This window comes from Molossus molossus, unplaced genomic scaffold (genome assembly GCF_014108415.1).
Source record: "Molossus molossus isolate mMolMol1 unplaced genomic scaffold, mMolMol1.p scaffold_m16_p_2, whole genome shotgun sequence".
NCBI classification, from domain to species: domain Eukaryota; kingdom Metazoa; phylum Chordata; class Mammalia; order Chiroptera; family Molossidae; genus Molossus; species Molossus molossus.
In genome coordinates this window covers 386,676-409,205 of record NW_023425355.1, presented here as the reverse complement: position 1 = coordinate 409,205, position 22,530 = coordinate 386,676, and the positions used below count along the sequence as shown (strand labels likewise).

The 22,530-nt window shown below is 38.4% G+C and overlaps 1 protein-coding gene across 3 annotated transcripts in view; it reads right to left on the bottom strand.

Moving 5' to 3' along the window:
* Positions 1 to 22,530, bottom strand: part of NEXMIF (neurite extension and migration factor) — a 65,925-nt gene that overhangs the window by 5,770 nt on the left and 37,625 nt on the right. For all 3 annotated transcript variants that reach the window (XM_036271579.1, XM_036271580.1, XM_036271581.1), the window contains one exon: positions 340 to 465. In XM_036271579.1, coding sequence (XP_036127472.1) covers positions 340 to 418 — 79 coding nt within the window. In that variant the 5' untranslated portion in view covers positions 419 to 465. The remainder of the gene's footprint in view (positions 1 to 339; positions 466 to 22,530) is intronic.

The window sequence follows — 22,530 nt, the reverse complement described above, 5'->3', positions numbered from 1 at the left end:
GGCTATGAGGTTCAGTCCTATTCTTCACACTTCTGTCCTGGAAGCTCATAATGAATCTAGATGTTCCAAGCCTCACATGAGAGCATATTTCTAATTCACTAGGAATTTTGAGGAACTGACATATTCATTTGACAGAGATGATTTGGGAGAGCAAAGAGATTGGATTAGATATGTCTTAGAGACCCTTCTATCCCAGTTAGAGATGTGGTGGAATAAAGTTTACGATTAACATCACTTTCACAGGCATTCTAGACTTAACCTGCCCAAACATGTGGATACCAAAATAATAACAAAACACTACTGGGCAAGATATTACATATTATAATTAAATTCCCTTACCATTTTCTTTGACCCCGTTATTCAGAGTGTTTTCTCCGTTGGCTGAGGCAACAACAGCCTTATCTTGTTGGTTATCCATGAATGTAACCTCTTATTGTTTCATTCCAAGTCCAAATGCTGTCCAACCTGCACATTTCAAATATATATCAGTCATTAAACTTGTTTTTCTCTGTTTTAAAGTTATTTCAGCTAGAGAGATCATAAAAGGCTCACTAGAATTTACCTGTTTCTAGAATGGTTTCATTACTGCTACTATTTTTGTTTCATAGTTTAAATCTACCATATAAACCAATTTGGAAACTCACAGTTCATTCATACATCCTAGATCCTTCTATCCCTTTTAATCCACCAGACTATTCAAAAGTAAAATCTGAGGAAGCAGGCAAATTTACAACTTCTTTTAAACAGAAACACATTTAACTAAATCATAACCATCCAATTAGGAAGGATGCAAAGTGGAATCCAGAGTAACCTGGACTTAAGGGGTGTGTTCTTGTGGCGACTCACTTTATTTCTGTTTGCCCATTTCTACTTCAGATTATTTGAAGCTCTTAAAAAAACAAGCCAATTCGCCTGGCTGGTGTAGCTCAGCGATTGAGCATCAACCCACGCACCAAGAGGTCACCGTTTTGATTCCCAGTCAGGGCACATGCCCAGGTTGTGGGCCCGATCCCCAGTGGGGGGCATGCAGGAGGCAGTCAGTCAATGTTCTCTCTCATCGATGTTTCTATCTATCTCTTCCTCTCCCTTTCCCTTCCTCTCTCTCTCTCAAACCAATAAAGAAAAAAAAAACCAAGCCAATTCATACATACACACATATATATACATCACACACAGATATTGTCTCTCTGTGCCTTACAATTTTACAGCTAAGGATGAAAGAGATAAAGAATTCACTGTTTAGTTTCTTGACTTTCACGACCTTAACTCTGGTGTTGACAAGTATCACTCCAAGCCCACAGTGGGATTTTAAGATGTGACTACAAAGAATATGTGAAATTTATGAAAATGTCTCAGCATCATCTAACATTTTAGGGCACAGAACACATATCTATAGTCCCCTATCCCCTGATCACCTACCTGGGTGGTGGGTATATGAAAAATTATCAAAGTAAAGACCAACCTAGATGAGGTGTCTATGGGTCAGATGGAATCATACTGCCATCACGGATTGCTCTGTGCATCTTTCTTTTTAAGAAACTCAATAGAACTTCAGGTATCATTTTACCCCTCTTTGACCCCTCCACTAATTCCATCTTGGCAGTGACTCGATAAGGGGAAAATTATCTGTAGATTTCAATAATTTAGTGTTTTCTTATCGTTTATGCATAAGGTTAACTACAAGGAAGTCCATTTTTTACCAGCAGGAAGACTAAGGCAGAGATAAACAAACAAAAAAATAAAATAATGTGACAAAAAATAACATAATCCATGTAAGGAACCCAAGTCTCCTGAACAAAAGACTAGATGTTTTTTTCTTAAAACATAACATGCTTTCTCTATAATTCTTAACATTTCCAACCCCTCGCCCAAAAAGGACTGTAGAAATATAAATTTCCACATGTTATTGATCTATATTTCCAGCCCCTTTCAGCTAATAAAATAAACAACAACTGCCTCAGATAAGTATTGATTTTTAATTTTCAATGGAGTAGCCACAGTAGGCTCAGCATTATATTATCCGTAAATTACTGTGGAGAATCATGTGATACCTTAGACCCAAAGATTTCTAAACACTTAATTGTAGCTAAGTGATTTCTCTGTAACTAACTAAAAACACATTTTAATTAATTAATCCATAAAATTGATCAAGGGCAAGGGAGCAAGATGTACAGAGTACTTTACCTGGAAAAGGTCTGGTGACCTTTGTACTCTCTTTGATAAAATCCTGGCCTGCTTAGCCCTGGCCAGTTTTGCTCAGTGGTTAGAACATCGGCCCGCAGACCAGAGAGTTCTGGGTTCGGTTCCCGCTAAGAGCACATACCTCGGTTTCAGTTTGTCCCTGGCCCTGGTTGGGGTCGTGTGGGTGGCAGTCACTCAATGTGTCTCTCACATCGATGTTTTGCTCTCTCTTCCTCCCTCTCTCCTTCTTGCTCTATCTGAAGATAAATGCAAAAAAGTGTCCTCAGGTGAGGATAAAAAAAAAAATCTTGGCCTGTTTAACCTAAAGAAACTCATCCAAGCAAAAGGGCAATTTCTCCAAACTTATGAGTATGCCATCATTTCTCCATGTACTGCAGATAAATGGAGAGTGTTGGCATGTCTGGTATGCATGAGCAGGTGGCACAGACAGAGCCTGCAGGTGAATGGTAATAAACAGCTCTCGCCATCAACAGCTCTCTTATGGTATCTTTCATTCTCTCTTGAGCTCTGCCAAGTGAAGCTACCCCATAGTCAAGGTTCATGGAAAAATTCAGGGATGTAGATTTTAACCAGTTAAAATGGAGTCATATGACCTTTAGGAGTGGGCTTACTTTATTCCTAGAGAGTCGGATTACCTTATATAACAATGAAAAAGTCAATTTTTTAAGTTAAAAAATATAGTATTTCCCTAGGACAAGTAATACATTAGATTTACTAACTGTTGACCACTTCCCCCAGCATAACACCAACACAATTATAGGCAGTTATGTGAACTGAAACCCAGGCTACTATTTAAGTAGCTGCTGATGAGACTGGGTTAAATTCTACATATTAGCAACTACTTAAACAGCAAGCTGGGGGAATATTTGCTGCCTTTAGAGGAATTCAAGTAAGTGCCAACACTAACCTGACCTGTCACCCCATAATGTCTAATGATACGAGTATTAACATTTATCCATCACTTAATGTGTAGTAGGAGTTTTATATTGATTTGCATTTAACCATTACAAAAGCCCTATAAAGTATGTAGAATTTAGCATTGTTATCTTGTAAATGACAAAACTAAATCTCAGAGAATTCAAGTAACTTGCTGAAAGTCACACAGCCTTATTATCATCATTCTAGAACAAATATGTTCAGGTCATATACAGAAATTTTAATGGAGAAAAGGGGTGTGTATGTGTCTCCTCTACCAGGCTTTCAAGGACTTCCATAATCTGGTTCTACCATACCTCAGCATAATACCATACACAGCACTTGACATGCTTACTATCCCAACACAGAGAAGGTCTCCCTGCCTTCTTCCTCTCTGCTTCACTAAGCTCCACCTTTCAAGGCCCAGCCCAACCCACTAACAACAACAACAACAAAAAAAAAAACAAAAACAACAAAACCCTTATTTATTCAATGCATTGTGGACTCAACCATAATCTGAGGTCCTGGAAAGCAGGCTTTCAGGATTTTATATCTATCATGTCTCTAGCACAGAGGTGGGCATGTAACAAAGGATCACTAAATCCTTGCTACTATTTCCTTTGGGAAATTTAGAACACAGATTTCATATAGTTAATATTTGGAAATGGCTGAGGGACTGTAGATTCAGTTTTCATCTAAGCTTGTTACATTTTACTAATTACTTTTAATGTACTTCCTTCACCAGAGCCATTCTGCTTTAATTACTCCTAGATATTCTTTAGGGAATTTCACCAAGATACCAAAGGAAAATGAAATCTAATTACATTCGAGTGATGTAATTACTATTGGCCTTTGTATCAAACCCAGATAAAGGTTAGACTTTTTTGTTTCCTAATGTCAACTTTAATCAAAGTATCCAAATGAGCTAACCATAAGCAAACCTGGATCTACAAGTAGGCCTGAAACTACTACACAACATAATCTAGTTGGAATAATAGTTCATGTATGTGATAAAATTTTGTGCTTTTTGACATTTCTTGATTAAAATCACCTTACATTTTCACGGCACACTATAGGTTACAAAACATTTCATATCTGTTCTTTTATTTGATCTGTGCAATAAAACTATGAAGCAGGTATTATTTATTTTTTATGTAAGGTGAAACAAATTCAGAGTCACAGAAGTTACCAAACCTACCCATGGCCTCAAAGCTAGTAAGTGGTAGAAATAAGACCTGAACCAAGAGCATAAAGAAGTTGGGCAGGGAAGGGAGGTTACAGCACAGTGGGGGCCCTTGTGACACAACTGAACATGAACTGTGTGTTAGATACTGTCAGATGACAAAAATATGAACCATAATCCTCACTATTAAGGGACATAAATGTGTAAGAAATATATGTCAAGGCTGGAAAACTGTTAGTTAAAAGAAAACTAAGTCTAAAATATAGTCTTCAGATCAGTACTCCTTCTATTATTCCACACTGGTGCCCACAATTCTGTTATAAGAGCCCAGATTCCACTTACTACCTTTTGTCTCTTCTCCCTTCTGTGAAGCTCTACCTCTCTCCAGAAAAAGAATAAGAGCATACGGTATTGGTTGGAAAACAACACTGAGAGAGGTTGCTAGGATCTCCTGCAGAGACAACTGAATCATGAGGTTAGTGGTATGAACAGATGAGAGCAGTTTTATATTTTTGTCCACTGACAAATATGCAATTGATATTGAAGAACAAACCATAAACAGTATGTTTAAGAGAGGAAGTCAGAAAGAGAGTAGAAGTAGGGGAGTAGAACAGCCTCGAGTTTGTTGTATATGAAATTCATACTAAGATTTATCCTCTTACCAGGGTTTGATGTAGCTCTGTTAGTGAAGGCCAATGGTTTTTTTTAACACTTGCTATTGTTTAGGACAGGGCAGGGACACAGACATTTGAAAGCTTGGAGAGAAGGTAAGGACTTGAGGGCCCTGAACCAAATGGAATGACAGAGTTCTCCAGAGGCTAAATCCAGAGATTAAAAAGGTTGAGGGGAGGACCCCAAAATGGTGGTGGAGAGAATGGAAGCTACACGGACCATCTCCCAGGACCAAACTGGAATTACAACTAAAATAAAGACAAATTGTCAAAACAACAACAACAACAACAAAAACAGAAAAGCAGCTGCAGAGGACCCATATAACCAGGGACAGAAAGAGGACGCTAAATCGAGACTGGCAGGAACTAGGGAGGTGCAAGAGGGCAGGCTGGAAGCCCATGGACAGCAGCTTTTTAGCTGTGAGCAGCTCCCTTGGGGTTAAAATCCCAAGCTGGCCTGGTCCCTGTGGCTCAGTGGTTGAATGGTGACCCATGAACCAAGAGGTCACCAGTTTGATTCCTGGTCAGGGCACATGCCCAAGTTGTGGGCCAAATCCCCAGTGGAGGGCATACAGGAGGCAGCCAATCGATGTTGTCACTCGTTGATGTTTCTATCTCTCTCTTCCTCTCTCTCTAAAATCAATAAAGAAAATTAAAAAAAAAAAAATCCCAAGCCAGTTCCACAATGCAGAGGATCAGGACAGAACATTAAATTAGCTACAACCATGCATCCTGGGCTCCAGCAGAGGGAGGGTGGACTGGACTGGATCTGTGTGGAGAGACTCCAGAGCTCAGAGAGCTGGGAGGGCAATGGGAGTTTTGTGCTGAATCACTCCCTCACAGGACAGTAGCCATCTTACTCAAACAGCCCATCCTTCAGGAATTTAACACCACCCAGACAGGCCACAGAAATGCAACTTAAGGCTCATTAACAACCAGCAAGCATCTGCCCCACCTGCTGAAAATCCTCTTCCCTGAACACCTGAGTGATTTTTTTTTTTCATTCAGTTGAGGGCTACAACCCAAGGCTCATCAAGTAATTGAGACTAATGGCCTCCAGGCAAAAAGCTAGAGGTTAACAGAACCTTTCCTGGGCTTCGAAATCTACCCAAGCAAGTAAGACTCGACTGTGGTGTTTAAGGTGGGTCCTCCCACACTCATCCAAACCCAGAAGAGGGAGCCACAACCAGTGGAATAACAACAACTACGGGGAAAATTTGGCAGGCTCCAAAACCCACTGAGAAAGCCAAAATGGTGAAACAAAGAAACAAATCCCAAATGAAAATCAAGAGAACTCTACCAAAGAAGAGATAAATGAAAAGCAGTTAAGCAAGTTATCAGAGATAGAGTTCAGAGTCATGATAATGAAGCTCAACAGCATGAGTAAAGATACAGAAACATTGAAAATCAATCAATTGGAAATGAAAAACCACGAAGCAAAAATGAAGAATGACATAGCAGAAATAAAGAACACACTGGAAGGAATAACCAGCAGAGTAGAGGAAGCCAAGTACTGGATCAGTGAATTAGAAGACAGGGTAGAAAAACTGACCCAGTCAGAGAACCAAAAAGAAAAAACAATTTTAAAAAAAGGAAGACAGCTTAAGCTTAAGAGAACTGTGGGACAGTATGGAACATAACAACATTTTCAACATGGGAGTTCCAGAAAAAGAAGAAAATGAGCAAGGATGAGAGAATATATTTGAAGAAATAGTAACAGAGCACTCTCCTAACTTGGTGAAGGAAAAAGGCATACAAGTACAAGAAGCACAGAGAGCCCCAAGTAGGAAGAATCCAAACAGGCCCACACCAAGACACATAATAATTAAAATGTCTAAAATTAAAGACAAAGAGAGAATCCTAAAAGCAGCAAGAGATAAGCAACAGGTTACTTACAAAGGAACCCCCCATAAGGCTATCAGCTGACTTCTCAACAGAAACACTGGCCAGAGGGAATGACATGAAGTAATCAAGGTCATGAAAAACAAGGATTTGAGTCCTGGCTGGTTTGGCTCAGCAGTTGGAGCATTGGCCTGTGGACCAGAGAGTCCCAGGTTCGGTTCCTGCTAGGGGCACATACCAAAAAAAAAAAAAAAAAAAAAAAAAAAGAAAAGGATTTGGATCCAAGACTACTCTATCTAGCAAGGCAATTAATTATTCAAAATAGAAGGTGAAATAAAGAGCTTTCTAGACCAAAAAAAAAAAAAAAAAAAGGCTAAGGGAATATATTAGCATCAAACCAGCACTGCAAGGAATGTTAAAAGGACTGCTGTAATTAGCAGAAGAAATAGGAAGAAAAATATAACCATAATAAACAAAAAATGGCAATAAATAAGTACATATCAATAATAACCTTAAATGTAAATGGATTAAATGCTTCAATCAAAATCACAGAGTAGTTGATTGGATAAGAAAACATGACTCCTGCTGTAAGAAAGAAAGAAAGAAAGAAAGAAAGAAAGAAAGAAAGAAAGAAAGAAAGAAAGAAAGAAAGAAAGAAGGATCTCTTATCCTTAGAGACGACATGGAGGGATCTAGAAAGTATTATCCTAAGTGAAACAAGCCAAACAGAGAGAGACAAGTATCATATGATCTCCCTTATTTGTGGAATATAATGAACATAACAGTCTGAGGAATGGGGTAGTCCCAGAGACGTGGAAGTGGGGTACAGACTGACAATCCCCAGAAGAGGGGGTGGGGGGGAAGATAAACCACAGAACTTATATGCATATATGCATGAACAATGGACATGGACAACAAAGCTGGGGACAGGGCGGGGAGGGAGAAGGAGGGGGAATCAGTGTGGGGGGGGGAAGGAGTAACATCTGTAACAAAAATAAATTAATTAAAAAACAAAAGAAAGTATGACTCATATATATGTTGTTTACAAGAGACCCACCTCACAACAAAAGACACATAGGTTGAAAGTGAAGAGATGGAATAAAGTCTTCCAAGCAAATGGAAAGGAAAAAAAAAAAAAGCAGGGGTAGCAATAGTCATATCAGATAAAATGGACTTCAAAATGAAGGCCACTACATAATATTGAAGGATCTATACAACAGGAAGATATAACCTTGGTAAACATATATGCACCCAATATAGGAGCACAAAAACATATTAAAAACTTCTGGAGGACTTCAAGAGAGAAATAAGCAGCAATACAATCATAGCAGGGGACTTCAACACTCCACTGACATCCCTGGATAGATCCTCTACAAAAAAAAAAAAAGAAATAACAAGAAAACAGAGACTCTAAATGATGCACTAGATCAAATGGATTTAATAGATATCTACAGAGAATTACACCTCAAAACTGAAAAATTCACATTCTTCTGAAGTGCACTTGGGACATTCTCAAAGGCAGACCACATGTTAGGACACAAACTAAGTCTCTACAAGCTCAAGAAGATTGAAATCATATCAAGCATCTTCTCAGATCACAGTGGCATGAAACTAGAAATCAATTACTACAAAAACATGCAAAAGCATTCAAACACATGGAGGCTAAATAGCATGTTCTCAAACAATGACTAGGTTACCAAGGAGATCAAGGAAGAAATTAAAAACTTCCTGGAAACTAATGAAAATGAACATACAGCACAAAATCTATGGGACACAGCAAAAGCAGTCCTGAGAGGAAAGTTCATAGCACTACAGGCCTACCTCAAGAAACAAGAAAAATTCCTAATTGCCTATCTAACCCTACAACTTAAAGAACTAAAAAACAAACAAACAAACAAACAAAAATAAATAAAATAATAAAACTCCAGGAAAAGAACTAAACAAAATGGAGATAAGCAATCAATCAGATGCAGAGTTCAAAACACATGTTATAAGGTTGCTCAAGGAACTTGGTGAGAATTTCAAGGAACTTTGTGAGAACATCAAGGAACTTAGTGAGGACCTCAAGAGCATAAAAAAGGACCAGTCAGAAGTGTAGGATGCACTAACTGAAATAAAGAATAATTTACAGGGAATCAATAGAGTAGCTGAAGCCAAGAAGCAAACCATCAATTTGGAATATAAGGAAGCAAAAAACACCCAATCAGAACAGTAAAAAGAAAAAAGAATGCAAGAAAATAAGGGTAGTGTAAGGAGCCTTTGGGACAACTGCAAGTGTACAAACATTGGCATCATGGGGGTGCCAGAAGGAGAAGAGAGAGAGCAAGAAATTGAAAACCTATTGAAAAAATAATGACAGAAAACTCCCCTAACTTGGTGAAGGAAACAGACATACAAGCCCTGGAAGCACAGAGAATACCAAACAAAATGAACCCAAAGAGGCCCACATCAAGACACATCATCATCAAAATGCAAAAGGTTAAAGACAAAGAGAGAATCTTAAAAGCAGCAAGAGAAAAGCAGTTAGTTACTTAAAAGGGAGCTCCCATAAGACTGTTAGCCGATTTCTCAAAAGAAACTTTGCAGGCCAGAGAGAGTGACAAGAAATATTTAAAGTGATGAAAAGCAAGGACCTATAACCCAGATTACTTTATCCTGCAAAGTTACCATTTAGAATCAATGGCCATATAGAGAGTTTTCCAGACAAGAAAAAGCTAAAGGAGTTCATCATTACCAAAGTAGTATTATATGCAATGTTGACAGGTCTTCTTGAAGAAGAAGAAAAATAAAAATATGAACAATAAAATGGCAATAAACACATATCTATCTACAAACAAAATGAGCAAGCAGAATAGAAACAGACTCATAGATACAGAGACATTTTTGTTGGTTGCCAGATGGGAGGGGAGTTGGGGGGATGGGTGAAAAAGGGGAAGGGATTAAGAAGCACAAGTTGGCCCTGGCCAGTTTGGCTCAGTGGTTAGAGCGTCGGCCTGAGGTCCAGAGAGACCTGGGTTCGGTTCCCGCTAAGGGCACATACCTCGGTTGTAGTTTGTCCCCGGCCCTGGTTGGGTTGTGTGGGTGGCAGCCCCTCCATGTGTCCCTTTCACGTCGATGTTTCTCTCTCTCTCTCTCTCTCCCTCCCTCCCTCCCTCCCACTCTATCTAAACAAAAAATGGAAGAATATCCTCGGGTGAGGATAAAAAAAAAAATTGAAAAAAAAAAAAGAAGCAGAAGTTGTTTGTTAGACTGATGAACCTCAAAAGGAAGGGAGGAGGGGAGCAGGAAGAGAAAAACCAAATAATTTATATACATATATGCATAACCAATAGAGGCAGACAATAGTGTGGGGAAGGCAGGAGAGGGGCATGAGTTGGGAGGGGGAGGGAAGGAGTGACCTCTGTAATACATTCAACAATAAAGATAAGTTTAAAAAGAAAAAAAATAAACATCAACAATTGAACCTTAAAAACAAAATAAACAAACAAGCAGAACAGAAACAGATTCAAAGATACAGAAAATGTTTTGACAGTTGCCCGATGGGAGGGAGTTGGGGGAATGGGTGAAAAAGGTTAAGGGATTAAAAAGTACAAATTGATTGTTACAGAATAGTCATGGGGATGTAAAGTACAGCGTAGGGAATATAGTGAATAATAATCACTGGGGCCCTGACCAGTTTGGCTCAGCGGTTGGAGCATCGGACCAGAGTCCCGGGTTCAGTTCTCACTAGGGGCATGTACCAAAAAAAAAAAAGCACTGGGACATATACCTGAAACTAATATATTGGATGTCAACTGTAATGGAAAAATAAAATATAATTTAAAAGTAAAAAATAAAATAAAATAATGAATAAATAAAAAATATGATCTATAAAAGTAAATATCTACTTGTCCTGATAAGAAAATAGATTGTACTTCAAGACTGATTTATTAATGTATGATACCACCTAGTGTATATCATTTTATATTGTCTGATTTAATCATTAATCATTAATAACTTACATTTGTGTGATGTTAAATTTATCAAGTACTTTAATATATTTCTTCTTCTTATTATTATTATTATTTTTTTATATATATATATTTTTATCCTCACCCGAGGACATTTTTCCATTTTTTGTTCAGGTAGAGTGGGAGGGAGAGAGAGGAACAGAGAGAGAGAGAGAAACATCGATGCGAAAGGAACACATCGAGTGGCTGCCACCCGCACGACCGACCAGGGCCGGGGACAAACTGCAACCGAGGTATGCGCCCTTAGTGGGAACCAAACCCGAGTCTCTCAGGACCGCAGGCCGCCGCTCTAACCGCTGAGCCAAACCGGCCAGGGCTATTTCTTATTATTAATCTTATGTTGATCTCTGCCAACAACCCTGTGAGTGTGAATGGGAATATATTATTATTCCTATTTTACAGATGATGAATAGGAGGCTAAGAGAGGTTGAACAATGGATAGCTTGCATTAGAATCCAGGCATCAAGGTTCCAAGCTTCTTCTACTTTGATGTGAGGTCTGCAAGGGGCACAAACATAATGTCATGTTGCATACCCCATTCCAGGTAAAAAATTATTATCTAATAATTATTATCAAAGTTTATCATTACACAGCTTTATCTGTTGGAATGCTTGCCAACATGAAACCCAAGAGTAACTTCCTGAATCAGCAGGGAGGTATATGCTAGGAGCCAGAAATTTTGTATTCTATTTCCTGATATTGTGTCAAATATCCCTTTACCAAGAAAAGAGAAGAGGGGATGGTGATAAAATTTTAAGTCTCCGAGAATCTTCCAAGGATTTTCAGTTTTCAGGGTTGTCAGCAAGTACCCTGACATCTAGTGGTCATTTTCAGAAAGTTCATCTTCCCAGTGCCTTTGGGAGGAGACATCTTGTGGATGTTCCATTTTCCATCCATATGGAATACGGTATGAAAGTGATCTCTACTGCAAGCAAGCTCAGTAGCAGATACCCTACTGCACTATACACACATTCGCAGGCTAGACTTCTTGGAAAGAACTGTGTTAAAAGTTAGTGATTTAAATATAGATGTACCATACCATTCAGCTGTTGGGGGGAAAGGGGACTGGTTAAAAACAAAGAGGATACACAGAGGAATTTTGAGAGTCATAAAACCCTTCTGTATGGTACCAGAGTGGTGAGTACATGATACTATAAATTTGTCAAAACATATAGAACTATAATTCAGAGAATGAGCCTTAGTGTATGCAAATAAAAAATTAACCAGAATGTCAAGGGATCCAGGATAGAATACAGACTGTGACAAATGAATCTAACTGGATCACACAGCTGCACTGGGAGTGGGTATGAAATTGACTTAACTTTGGAAAACTGTCTTTTGTCTGGAAACTATGAGGGTAAAGACAAAAGCGGCAGCCCTGGCCAGGGAGCTCAATTGATTACAGCATTGTCCTAATACACCAAGATTGTGGGTTTGATCCCTGGTCAGGGCACATACAAGAATCAACCAATGAATATATAAATAAGTAGAACAAGAAATAGCTGCCCCCCCCCCCGCCCTTTATCTCTATCTCTCCTTTTCTCTCTATCTCAAACCAATCAATCAATAAAAATAAAAAAGAACCATATATAACACTGTACTCCAGTTGATAAATTTGTTTCTTATGGGGTATAAGTGAAAAATTCTGAAACTACTTTACATGTATATTGGTGTTGAACAAATAAATAAATGGATGGTGAATAGTGAAAGCCAGGTTGCTCAGTGTTAGAGAGGGAAGTTAGCAATAAACAAGAAAAAAAATTAGAATGAACCTGTAGTACTAGATTAGAGTTGGAACACATAAGTACCAACTCATGTTTAGCTTAATATATATAAAGATGAATAGATAGAAGATACAGAAACAATTACAGATATAGGTTAGTATCCTCTAAGCTTTTCTCCATTTTGAATTTTTTTTCTTTTTAAACTTTTTTTGTTAAAAACTAAGACACAAACACACATTAGCCTGGGCCTGCACAGGGTCAGGATTATCAATATCACTATCTTCCACCTTCACATCTGTTCCCACTGGAAGGTCTTCGGGGCACTAACATTCATGGAGCTGTCATCTCCTATGACAACAATGTCTTCTTCTGGAACACCTCCTGGAGGACCACCCTGAGGCTCTTCTTGAGGTGTCACTCTTATAAATACGTGCAAGGTGATTTTCTTAGATTGTTTCTTTCTTTTTTTAATCATAGATTTGCTTGTAAGGAGATAATGCACCATGAATATCCCTCTCTATTAATGAAAATCTTTCTGAGTTGGGGTCTGTGTTTTCAAACTTTATAAGGAGCTTGTTGAAGTCTTCAAAAGCTTCTGCTCAGCCCTTCACTGTGAATTTTCTTAAACGTTTTTTTTTTTTCTTCTTCTCCTGCAGTTTCCTTTTCTCGTCTTTAGCTCTTGAGTTCCTGTTCCAGTTCCAACAACTCCTTATTAGTCAGCTCTTCAGGAACCACCTCTAGGAGCTCCTCATGTCATCTTCATCCACACCCAGGTTAAAGGTATTTGCCATCTCAACCACAACCCTGTTGATTTTTGTAACCTTCTCATCCTTGGCAATTCCTTTGAAGTCATGGATGCAGCTCTTGAACATAGTCTTTCAGATGCCATTCACACCTTCCTTGGTGACACTATTCCAACCCCAAGCAAGGTTTCTGATGCAGTTATAGATGCTGTAATCCTTCCAGAATTGCACGAGTGCCTTCCTCATTTGCAGCAACAACCTGGGCAAAGGTGCCCCTCAGACTGTAAGCCTTAACAACTGCTGTAGCTCCTTGATCAACTGATTGGACAAAAAAGGTGGTGTTTGGAGGGAGATATAGCCACTTTGATATTGGGAGGAAGACCACGAAGTAAAGGAGCATATCTAGAAATATCAACAATAGGCAAAAATCCTGAAAGGTATGCTATTCTAACAGTACTTTCCCATTTCACTAGCAGAGCGATTCTGGGGCGCATCTTAGAGGAAGAGCCGAATCGTCCATGGCCTCTCATTGCTCCTGTAGTACACTGGCAGTGAGCGCTTACTGATACGCTTGAAGGCCCTGGGGTTCTCACTGTGCCAGATCACAAAGGGTTTCAATTTGTAGCCTACAGTGTTGCCCCCACGCAAGACTGTTATCCTGTCCTTAAAAGCCTTGAAGCCTGGCATTAACTGGCCTCTTTATAGATACAAGAACTTTCAGGCATTCCTTTCCAGAATAAAGAGGTTTTATCCACATTGAATATTTCCTCTGGCAAGTAATTTTTCTCTCTAATCAGCTTATCTATAGTTTCCAGAAATTCTTCAACTGCCTTCACGTCAGCACTCAGAAACTCACCACCCTCTTTCACATTATGAAATGAATAACAATTCTTGAATCATGTAAACAACCTAGAGCTAGCAGTAAATTCAACATAATAGTCTGGTGCAGGCCTTTCTTTCAATATCACAAACTTCTGCTTTGGCTGTGATCATCATAGTGCTAAGAAGGATATGCTTCATGTGTCTGGTCTTTAATCCAGGTCACTAGAAACTTCCCACGTCTGAGACAGGCCTTTCTGAAGTTGCTGTTAGTCTCATTTCCCTCAATGAAGCAGATCCTTTAACAGATCCCATCACTTTGTTTTTGCTTTTCAAGATCACAGCTAGGGTGGAATGGGACATGTCTGACTGATGAACAATAACCATCACCGATTTTCTACCTTTGTAGTCCCCTTAATCACTTTTCATTTGTTTCCAGGTCAATCACTTGAGGTGGCCTCTTAAATAGCAACATTAACAGTAGGTTTGTATGCTTAGGGACCATGATGAAGAAAACAACATGAGATTAAATCAAGCACAAGAGAAAACAGTTGCAATCAAGAGATGTAATCACAAAGATGTATAAAGTTGTTGCCAGCAAAAGACAGAATACTGTTTTACAAAAAGCTTTTTTTATAATTACAAAATGTACACTTTAAAATAATAAAAAGTATAGTATAGTAAATGTATAAACCAGTAACATAGTCATTTATTATTATCAATTATTATATACTGTACATAATTTTATGTGCTATACTTTTTTAAAATCCTCACCTGAAGATATTTTTTCATTTATCGTCAGACCTTCAGATAGAGTGGGAGGGAGGGAGAGAGAGACACACATTGACATGAGAGAGAGACATTGACGTGAGAGAGATACATTGACTGCTTATCTTCCACATGACCTCAACCAGGGCCGGGAACCAAACCAACCGAGGTACGTGCCCTTGACCAGAACTGAACCCGCAACTCTTTGATCCACAGGCTGCTGCTCTCACCGCTGAGCCAAACCAGCCAGGGCTATGTGCTATACTTTTATATACGGGGCACTGCAGTGGGTTTGTTTACACATCTCCACAAACACATGAGTAATGCAACGTCATTAGGTGATAGGAAATTTTCAGCTCCATTATAAATAATCTTATTGAACCACTGTTTTATATGCAATCTATCATTGACTAAAACATCATTATGCAGCACTTAAGTGTATATGTGAGTTCATACACATATAAATAAATGATTGAATAAAAAATAAATGGTAAAGAAGAGACAGATCTTTCTTACAGATGATTCTAAGTAACAGATGTAGATACTCATTCCACAAGGGCAAGTTAGTAACTTATTTCCAAAGAATACAGAATGGGAAATTAAAAAAAATAGTAACTTTACAGTGGACAAACATGGCAAACACTACATTAACCAAGAAATCAAAGTTAAGTAGTGAGTTACTAGTGATGTTTTGTGGATATTATGTATCTCTTGATATAATGTGAATAAAAATGGCACTTAATCTCTATAGTACTTCTTCAAATCCAATAACCCTAGTGTAATCATTAGAAAAACATCAGGCTAACACAACTTAAGGGACATTCTGCAAAACATCTGACTAGTACTCTATAAAAATATTAAAGTTACAAAAAAGCAGGAAAAAATGGGGAAATTATCACAGACTAGAGAAGACTAAATACATATGATGATTAAATGCAACGTGGTACCCTGGATTGAATCCTGTCATTTGAAAAAAGGACATTATAGCCCTGGCCAGTTTGGCTTAGCAGTTGGAGTGTCGGCCTGTGGTCCACAGAGACCCGGGTTCGGTTCCCGCTAAGGGCATGTACCTGCAGTTTGTCCCCAGCCCTGGTTGGGTTGTGTGGGTGGCAACTACTCGAAGTGTCCCTTTCATGTCGATGTTTCTCTCTCTCTCTCTCCCCCTCCTACTCTATCTGAACAAAATATGGAAAAATGTCCTAGGGTGAGGATAAAAATAAATAAAAAAAATTAAAAAAGGACATTACTAAAGAAAACGTGACATATGAATGAAATTTGGAGTTAATAGTAATATACCAATGTTGGTTTATTAGTTTTGATAAATCTACCATAGTAATGTAAAATGATAACTGGGTGAAGACTATGAGAATTCTATGTACTATTTTTGCAACTTTTTATGTAAATATAAAATTAATCCAAAATAAAGTTTTAAAAAAAGTTGAACCATATGGAATATGTGAAAATATTGATAAACACACAATTAGTTTGAACACATATGCCTGTCAGACTCCTCCTTAATGTAAAAGTAAGTAGAAAAAACATTCTTCTGAAGGTAGAGGGCCACCAGTATCTCACTGCGTAACCTGGAGCAAGTTCCTTTTTTCAACTCTGGGCTTGAATTTTCATCTATACTATGAGGGGCTGAACTAGATGGTCTTCAAAGGCCCTTTAAGATCCATGCATTCTGCTTGACCGGTGTGGCTCAGTGGTTGAGTGCTGACCCATGCTCCAGGAGGTCACTGGTTCAATTCCCAGTCAGGACACATGCCCAGGTTGTGGGCCCAATCCCCAGTAGGGGCATGCAGGAGGTGGCTAATCAATGGTCTCTCTCATCAATGTTTCTATCTCTCTCTCCCTCTCCCTTCCTCTCTCTCTAATCAATAAAGAAAAAAATAAAATAATAAAAAAAAGATCTACCCAGTCTGGATTCCTTTTTAACTGTATGAGAGACAGGAACAAAGCCCAAAAGTTTCCTTTAGGTTTGCTTAACAATACCAGCTGCTCAATCAACACAAGGTCAAAGTAGAGTGTTTCCTGTGAGTTCCAATTGCCAGCAATCCCAGAGAGAACGGTTCAGTAACAAGTAGAATGGGCCCTGGCTGGTTTGGCTCAGCGGTTAGAGCATTGGCCTGCAGTCCAGAGAGACCTGGGTTCAGTTCCCGCTAAGGGCATGTACCTCGGTTGCAGTTTATCCCCAGCCCTGGTTGGTCATGCAGGAGGCGGCCACTCAATGTGTCCCTTTCACGTCGATGTTTCTCTCTCTTTCTCTCTTTTTCTCTCTCCCTGCCACTCTATTTGAACAAAAATATGGAAAAATGTCCTTGAGTGAGGAGTAAAAAAAAAAAGAATTAGAAGAATGGAACTGTGCATGGTATAAGCCTCCTTTCTGGGCAGAGTTCTGTGTTCTCCAAGAAACAGGGGCCATGTGAAAGCCACCTATAGGTAGGGTTTAAAAAGAAGGGAAAATGAACCAAAAGTTATATTTTCATTTGTTAGGATACATGTTGCTTTTTGTTGAGTCATGGCTGCTCAACCACACTGGTTAATCAAGGGCACATTGCTCATCAGTCAAAGTGTCAGTCTTTCTGTTCACCACATATGGGGAAGTAATATCTGAGAGGAAGTTAATGCCTAACTTCCAGGAAAGAGTTGGGGTCACTCAGGGCAATCACACTATTATCACTCCCTACTTTTCAAGGTCTTTTGTCAGGCCAACTCTTCAAGGAAATAACCATTGATTCCCTAGAACCAGAATGTGCTGGCTTCAGACCTTGACATCACTTCAGTGGCTTTATAAAAGGATATGGCTGCCTCACTGGTGTAACTCAGTGGCTGAGCGTCAACTCTGCACCAAGAAGTCACCGGTTTGATTCCTGGTCAGGGCACATACCTAGGTTGTGGGCCAAATCCCCAGAGGGGGGCGTGCAGGAGGCGGCCAGTCGATAGAGACTATGTGTGATAAATATATATACTCACAGTATACCAATCTCAAAACTAAAGGGCTAGATCATCATCTTGTAAAAGATTTAAACCACCAAAAGTCTTCATAGCCCATTCTCGTCTGCCTATATCCTAAGGAAAAATGAAAATAATAGAGGTGAAAAATAACCCTAAAAGTCAATGGAGATTTCTCAGTCTTATCAACCTGCGAGAGAACTGAGTGCCTCACTCAGGAAGAAATATAAAACTGTATTACTGCCACCATCATGTTTAGCTGTGTTTAACCCCAACAGCTACTGTGACATTTCACTCTTCCCTTAATCAGGAATTTCAACAGGCCCAACTGTCAGTGTGACAGCCAACCTGAAAAACTCTGGCTTTTGCCTGAAGTTCATGGCTTTGAAGTCAAAGGGATTTTCTGCAGAAGGTATTTCTTAGAGCACAGTCTTACTTCCATCTTTGTATTTAGATAATTTTCATAATGAGCAAAGGTGGACATTTGGGCCCAGGTAATAGAATTTTCTCACTACGTTAAAAAAATCTCTTTTTACCTTTTTTCCAGTACATGTGCTGACAACACAGAAGCTCCAATTAGATGGTGATAGATTATAGGCTTTTTGACTTGTATATATTTTGTCTACAAAGGAAAAAATTATGGTTATTCCTTCTATTAACATATCTCTATTGATGCATGGGAGAAAAGGGCAAAGAAAAGGGGAAGTAGAGAAGAAAGGAAAGCTGGAAAGAAAGAAGGAAAAATAAAACAATTGGAAATAAACAGGAAGGAAAAGAAGTAAAAGAAAAAGATAAAAGTGAAATAAGAAAGCAAAGAAGAAAAGACTCAAATTGTCACTGCATTTTAATTTTGAGTGATACTATACACCTAAATAATATTTGTTGCTGAGTGTGGAATAGATTGGATTCCAATGGCTATCTTTCACAATGAGTCTACTGACTCATTCTCAATCCAGATATAGGGTTTTACTAGAATAGGAAGTTAGTGATTCAAATTTGTGCTGGTTTCAGAGCTGACAACAAAAGAACTCATAAACACAGACAATAGTTATGGTGGTTACCAGAGGGGAAGGGAAGTGAGGGAGGCTGAAGATTTTGGATGGTGAGCACACAATGCAACATACAGATAATGTATTACAGAACTGTACACTTGAAACCTGTATAACTTTATTAACCAATGTCACCTCAATAACTGAATTTAAAAAGTATGATGTTAGTTGTAGGTGTTTTGGTATCTGTTATTTATCAAATTAAGGAATTTCCTTCTAAAATTAGCTTGCTAAAAGTGTTTTTAAATCATAAAGGGGTATTAGATTTTGTCAAATGCTTTTTCTTTGCCTATTTATATGATCATACAATTTTTCTTCTCTAGCTTGTTCATATATGTGATCGATTACATTAATTGTATTTCAAATATTGAACAAGCCCTGTATACATGGAATAAATACCACTTGGTTGTGGTATATAATTCTTTACAAAAAATTTTTTTTCCTTATTGATTTTAGAGAAAAAGGAAGGGAGAGGGAGAGACAGAAACAGGGATAAGAGAGAACATCGATCAGCTGTCTCCTGTGTGCCCCCCACTGGGGATTAGGCCCACAAACTGGGCATGTGTCCTGACCGGGAATTGAACTGGTGACCTGTTGGTGCATAGGTCGACGCTCAACCGCTGAGCCACACCAACCGGGCATATAATTCTTTTCATACATTGTTGGATCAATTTGTTAATATTTGTTGAGGATTTCTGCATCTATATTCATGAGAAACATTGGCATGTAGTTTTCCTTTCTTGGTCTTTGTGTGGTTTTAGTAGTAGGGTAATGCTGGCCTTATAAAGCAGATTAGAAAGTATTCCCTCTACAATTCTCTGGAAGATATTATAGATAATTGGTACAATTTCTTCATTAAATATTTGGTATAATTCACCAGTGAACCCATCTGAGCCTGATGTTTCTATTTTGGAGGGTTAACTATTAATACACTTTCTTTAATACATATATAGGTCCTACTAGCTTTTAGATATTGCATTCCAAAGCTCTCTCATTTATAAACAAAGATGTTCCCTTTAAATCACAATGGAAATGGAAAGGAGCTTTTATGTTGGAGAAGGGAGTCCATATCTACTTTTGAAAAAAGTTTTAATAGTTTCGCCTAACACGCAGACTAGAAACAAAAAGAAAAATAAAAGTCATAATACAATTAAAGTTGTAGGACCATTCCTATTCCCAGATGAAAGCAAAGGCAACTTTTCACTTAAGGATGTATGAGTTAGAATCTATGAAACATAAAACTGTTTCACAGAAAACCTGAAAATCACTAGAAAAAAAAAACTGTATTAACATTCGATTTTTTTAATTTATAAAACCATCAGAAGAGTTGGTCACCCCCCAGAACTCCAAATTTTAGTTTAATATCCTGATGTGCCTAAACAAGACTTTTGGGCCAACACTGGACCAAAAAACAGTAATCAGAGACGTTAATTCAGTGGCTTCATTTAACAGATGAGGAAACTGGCTCATATGACATGCTGGAGCTAGAACCTCGGTTTGCTGATGCCAAATCTATTGTTCTTTCTGATTCCCACTGTACTACCATAATACACACTGCTATTGTAGAACCCCCCTCAAATACCTGTATGCACAGTGACTAGGCTTCCAGACTTTCCAGTATCAGTCACACGTGCATCTCATGCAGTGTGTAACAAACACAGTGGGTACTCATCATTTGGTTGAATGATGAGGGTGTTTGGTTTACTGCATGTGAGGAACAGACATAAAAGATTGAATCATAAACAGTGGAACCCAGGAAATTCAAAGTCAGTTATTGGTGGAATTGGTTTTTAAACAAGATTACAAAATAATTCTGTGAGAATAAGCTCTATCAAGAGGGAAAAATAAAATATATAAACATAACTTTGAAATTTTTGAAAAAAAAGAAAATTTCAATGTATTTTCTTTTCTAGACAGAATAAGATAATAATTGCAAGTTATAAATTGAATCATTATTACGCTACTTGAAAGCTGCATTTCTTTGTAACTAGGATTATTTTTTTAGAAAATTTATCTTTTATTTTGTAAATGTGGCGTGTCACATTGATTGATTTGTATATGTATATGCTCCTGGAATGAACCCCACTTGATCATGATGTTTTAACTTTTTTTGTTAAATCCTCAACTGAGGATATTTCTCCATTTATCTTCAGATAGAGTGGGAGGGAGGGAGGGAAGGAGAGAGGGAGAGACAGACAGACAGACAGACAGACAGACAGACAGACAGACATTGATGTGAGAGAGACACATTGATTGGTTAACTTGCCTCCTGTATGACCTCGACCAGGGCTGGAGATTGAACTGCAACTGAGGTACGTGCCCTTGACCAGAATCAAACCCACAACTCTTTGGTCCTCGGGCCAATGCTCTAACCACTGAACCAAACCAGCCAAGGCATGTTTTAAGTTTTTAATATATTGTATTCTATCTGGTAGTATTTTGTTTAGAGTTTTTGCATCTGTACTCATCAGAGATATTGGTCCGTAGTTTTCTTTTTCTGTGTTATTCTTAGCAGGTTTCGGTATCAGGGTTATGTTGGCCTCGTAAAATGTGTTAAGAAGTATCGCTTCTTCAATTTTTTGGAAGAGTGAGAAGGATAGGCATTAAATCTACTTTGAACATTTGGGATAATTCACTAGTGAAGCCCTCTGGTCCTGGACTTTTACCTTGTGGGAGGTTTTTGATATTTGTTTCAATTTCCTCACTATTGATTGGTGATTTAGATTTTCCAGTTTTTCATAATTCCATCTAGGAAGGTTATATATTTCTATGAACTTGTCAATTTCTTCTAGGTTATTGAATTTGATGGCATATAGTCTTTCACAGTATTCTTGTATGATCCTTTGTATTTCTGTGGTGTCCACTGTAACTTAATTTCTGATTTTGTTTGAGTCTTTTTCTCTTTTCCTTAGTGACTCTAGCCATAGATTTGTCAGTTTTATTAAGTTTTTCAAAGAACCAGCTCTCCGTTATATTAATTTTTTGTGTTGTCATTTTGTTTTCTATTTCATTTAATTCTGCTATAATTTTTTTTTAAGTCCTCTCCCAAGGATATTTTTCCATTTATCATCAGATAGAGTGTGAGGGAGTGAGGGAGGGAAGGAGGGAGAAGGGAGGGAGGAAGGGAGGTAGGGTAGAGGGAGGGAGGAAGGAAACGTGGAGGAAGGAAACGTGGAGGAAGGGAGGGAGGGACAGAGACAGAGAGACAAAGAGAGACATTGATGTGAGAGTGAAACATCACTCAGCTGCCTCCTGCTTGCCCCTTATTGGGGATCGATCCCACAACCCAGGCATATGCCCTGACTGGGAATAAGACTAGCAATCTTTCAGTGCATGGGACTATGCCCAACCAACTGAGCCACACCAACCAGGGCTCTGCTCTAAATTTTATTATTTCCTTTCTTCTGCTGAATTTGGAATACGCTTGTTCATGTGTTTCTAGTTCTTTAAAATATAATGTTAAGTTGTTTGTGGGGATTTTTCTTGTTTTGTGAGATAAACCTGTAATGATATGAACTTCCTTCTTATTACCACTTCTGCTGTATCCAAAAATTTTGATATTTTGTATTGTCATTCTCATTTGTCTCTAGGTATTGTTCAATGTCTTCTTTCATTTCATCTTTGACCTATTTGTTTTTTAGAAGGATGC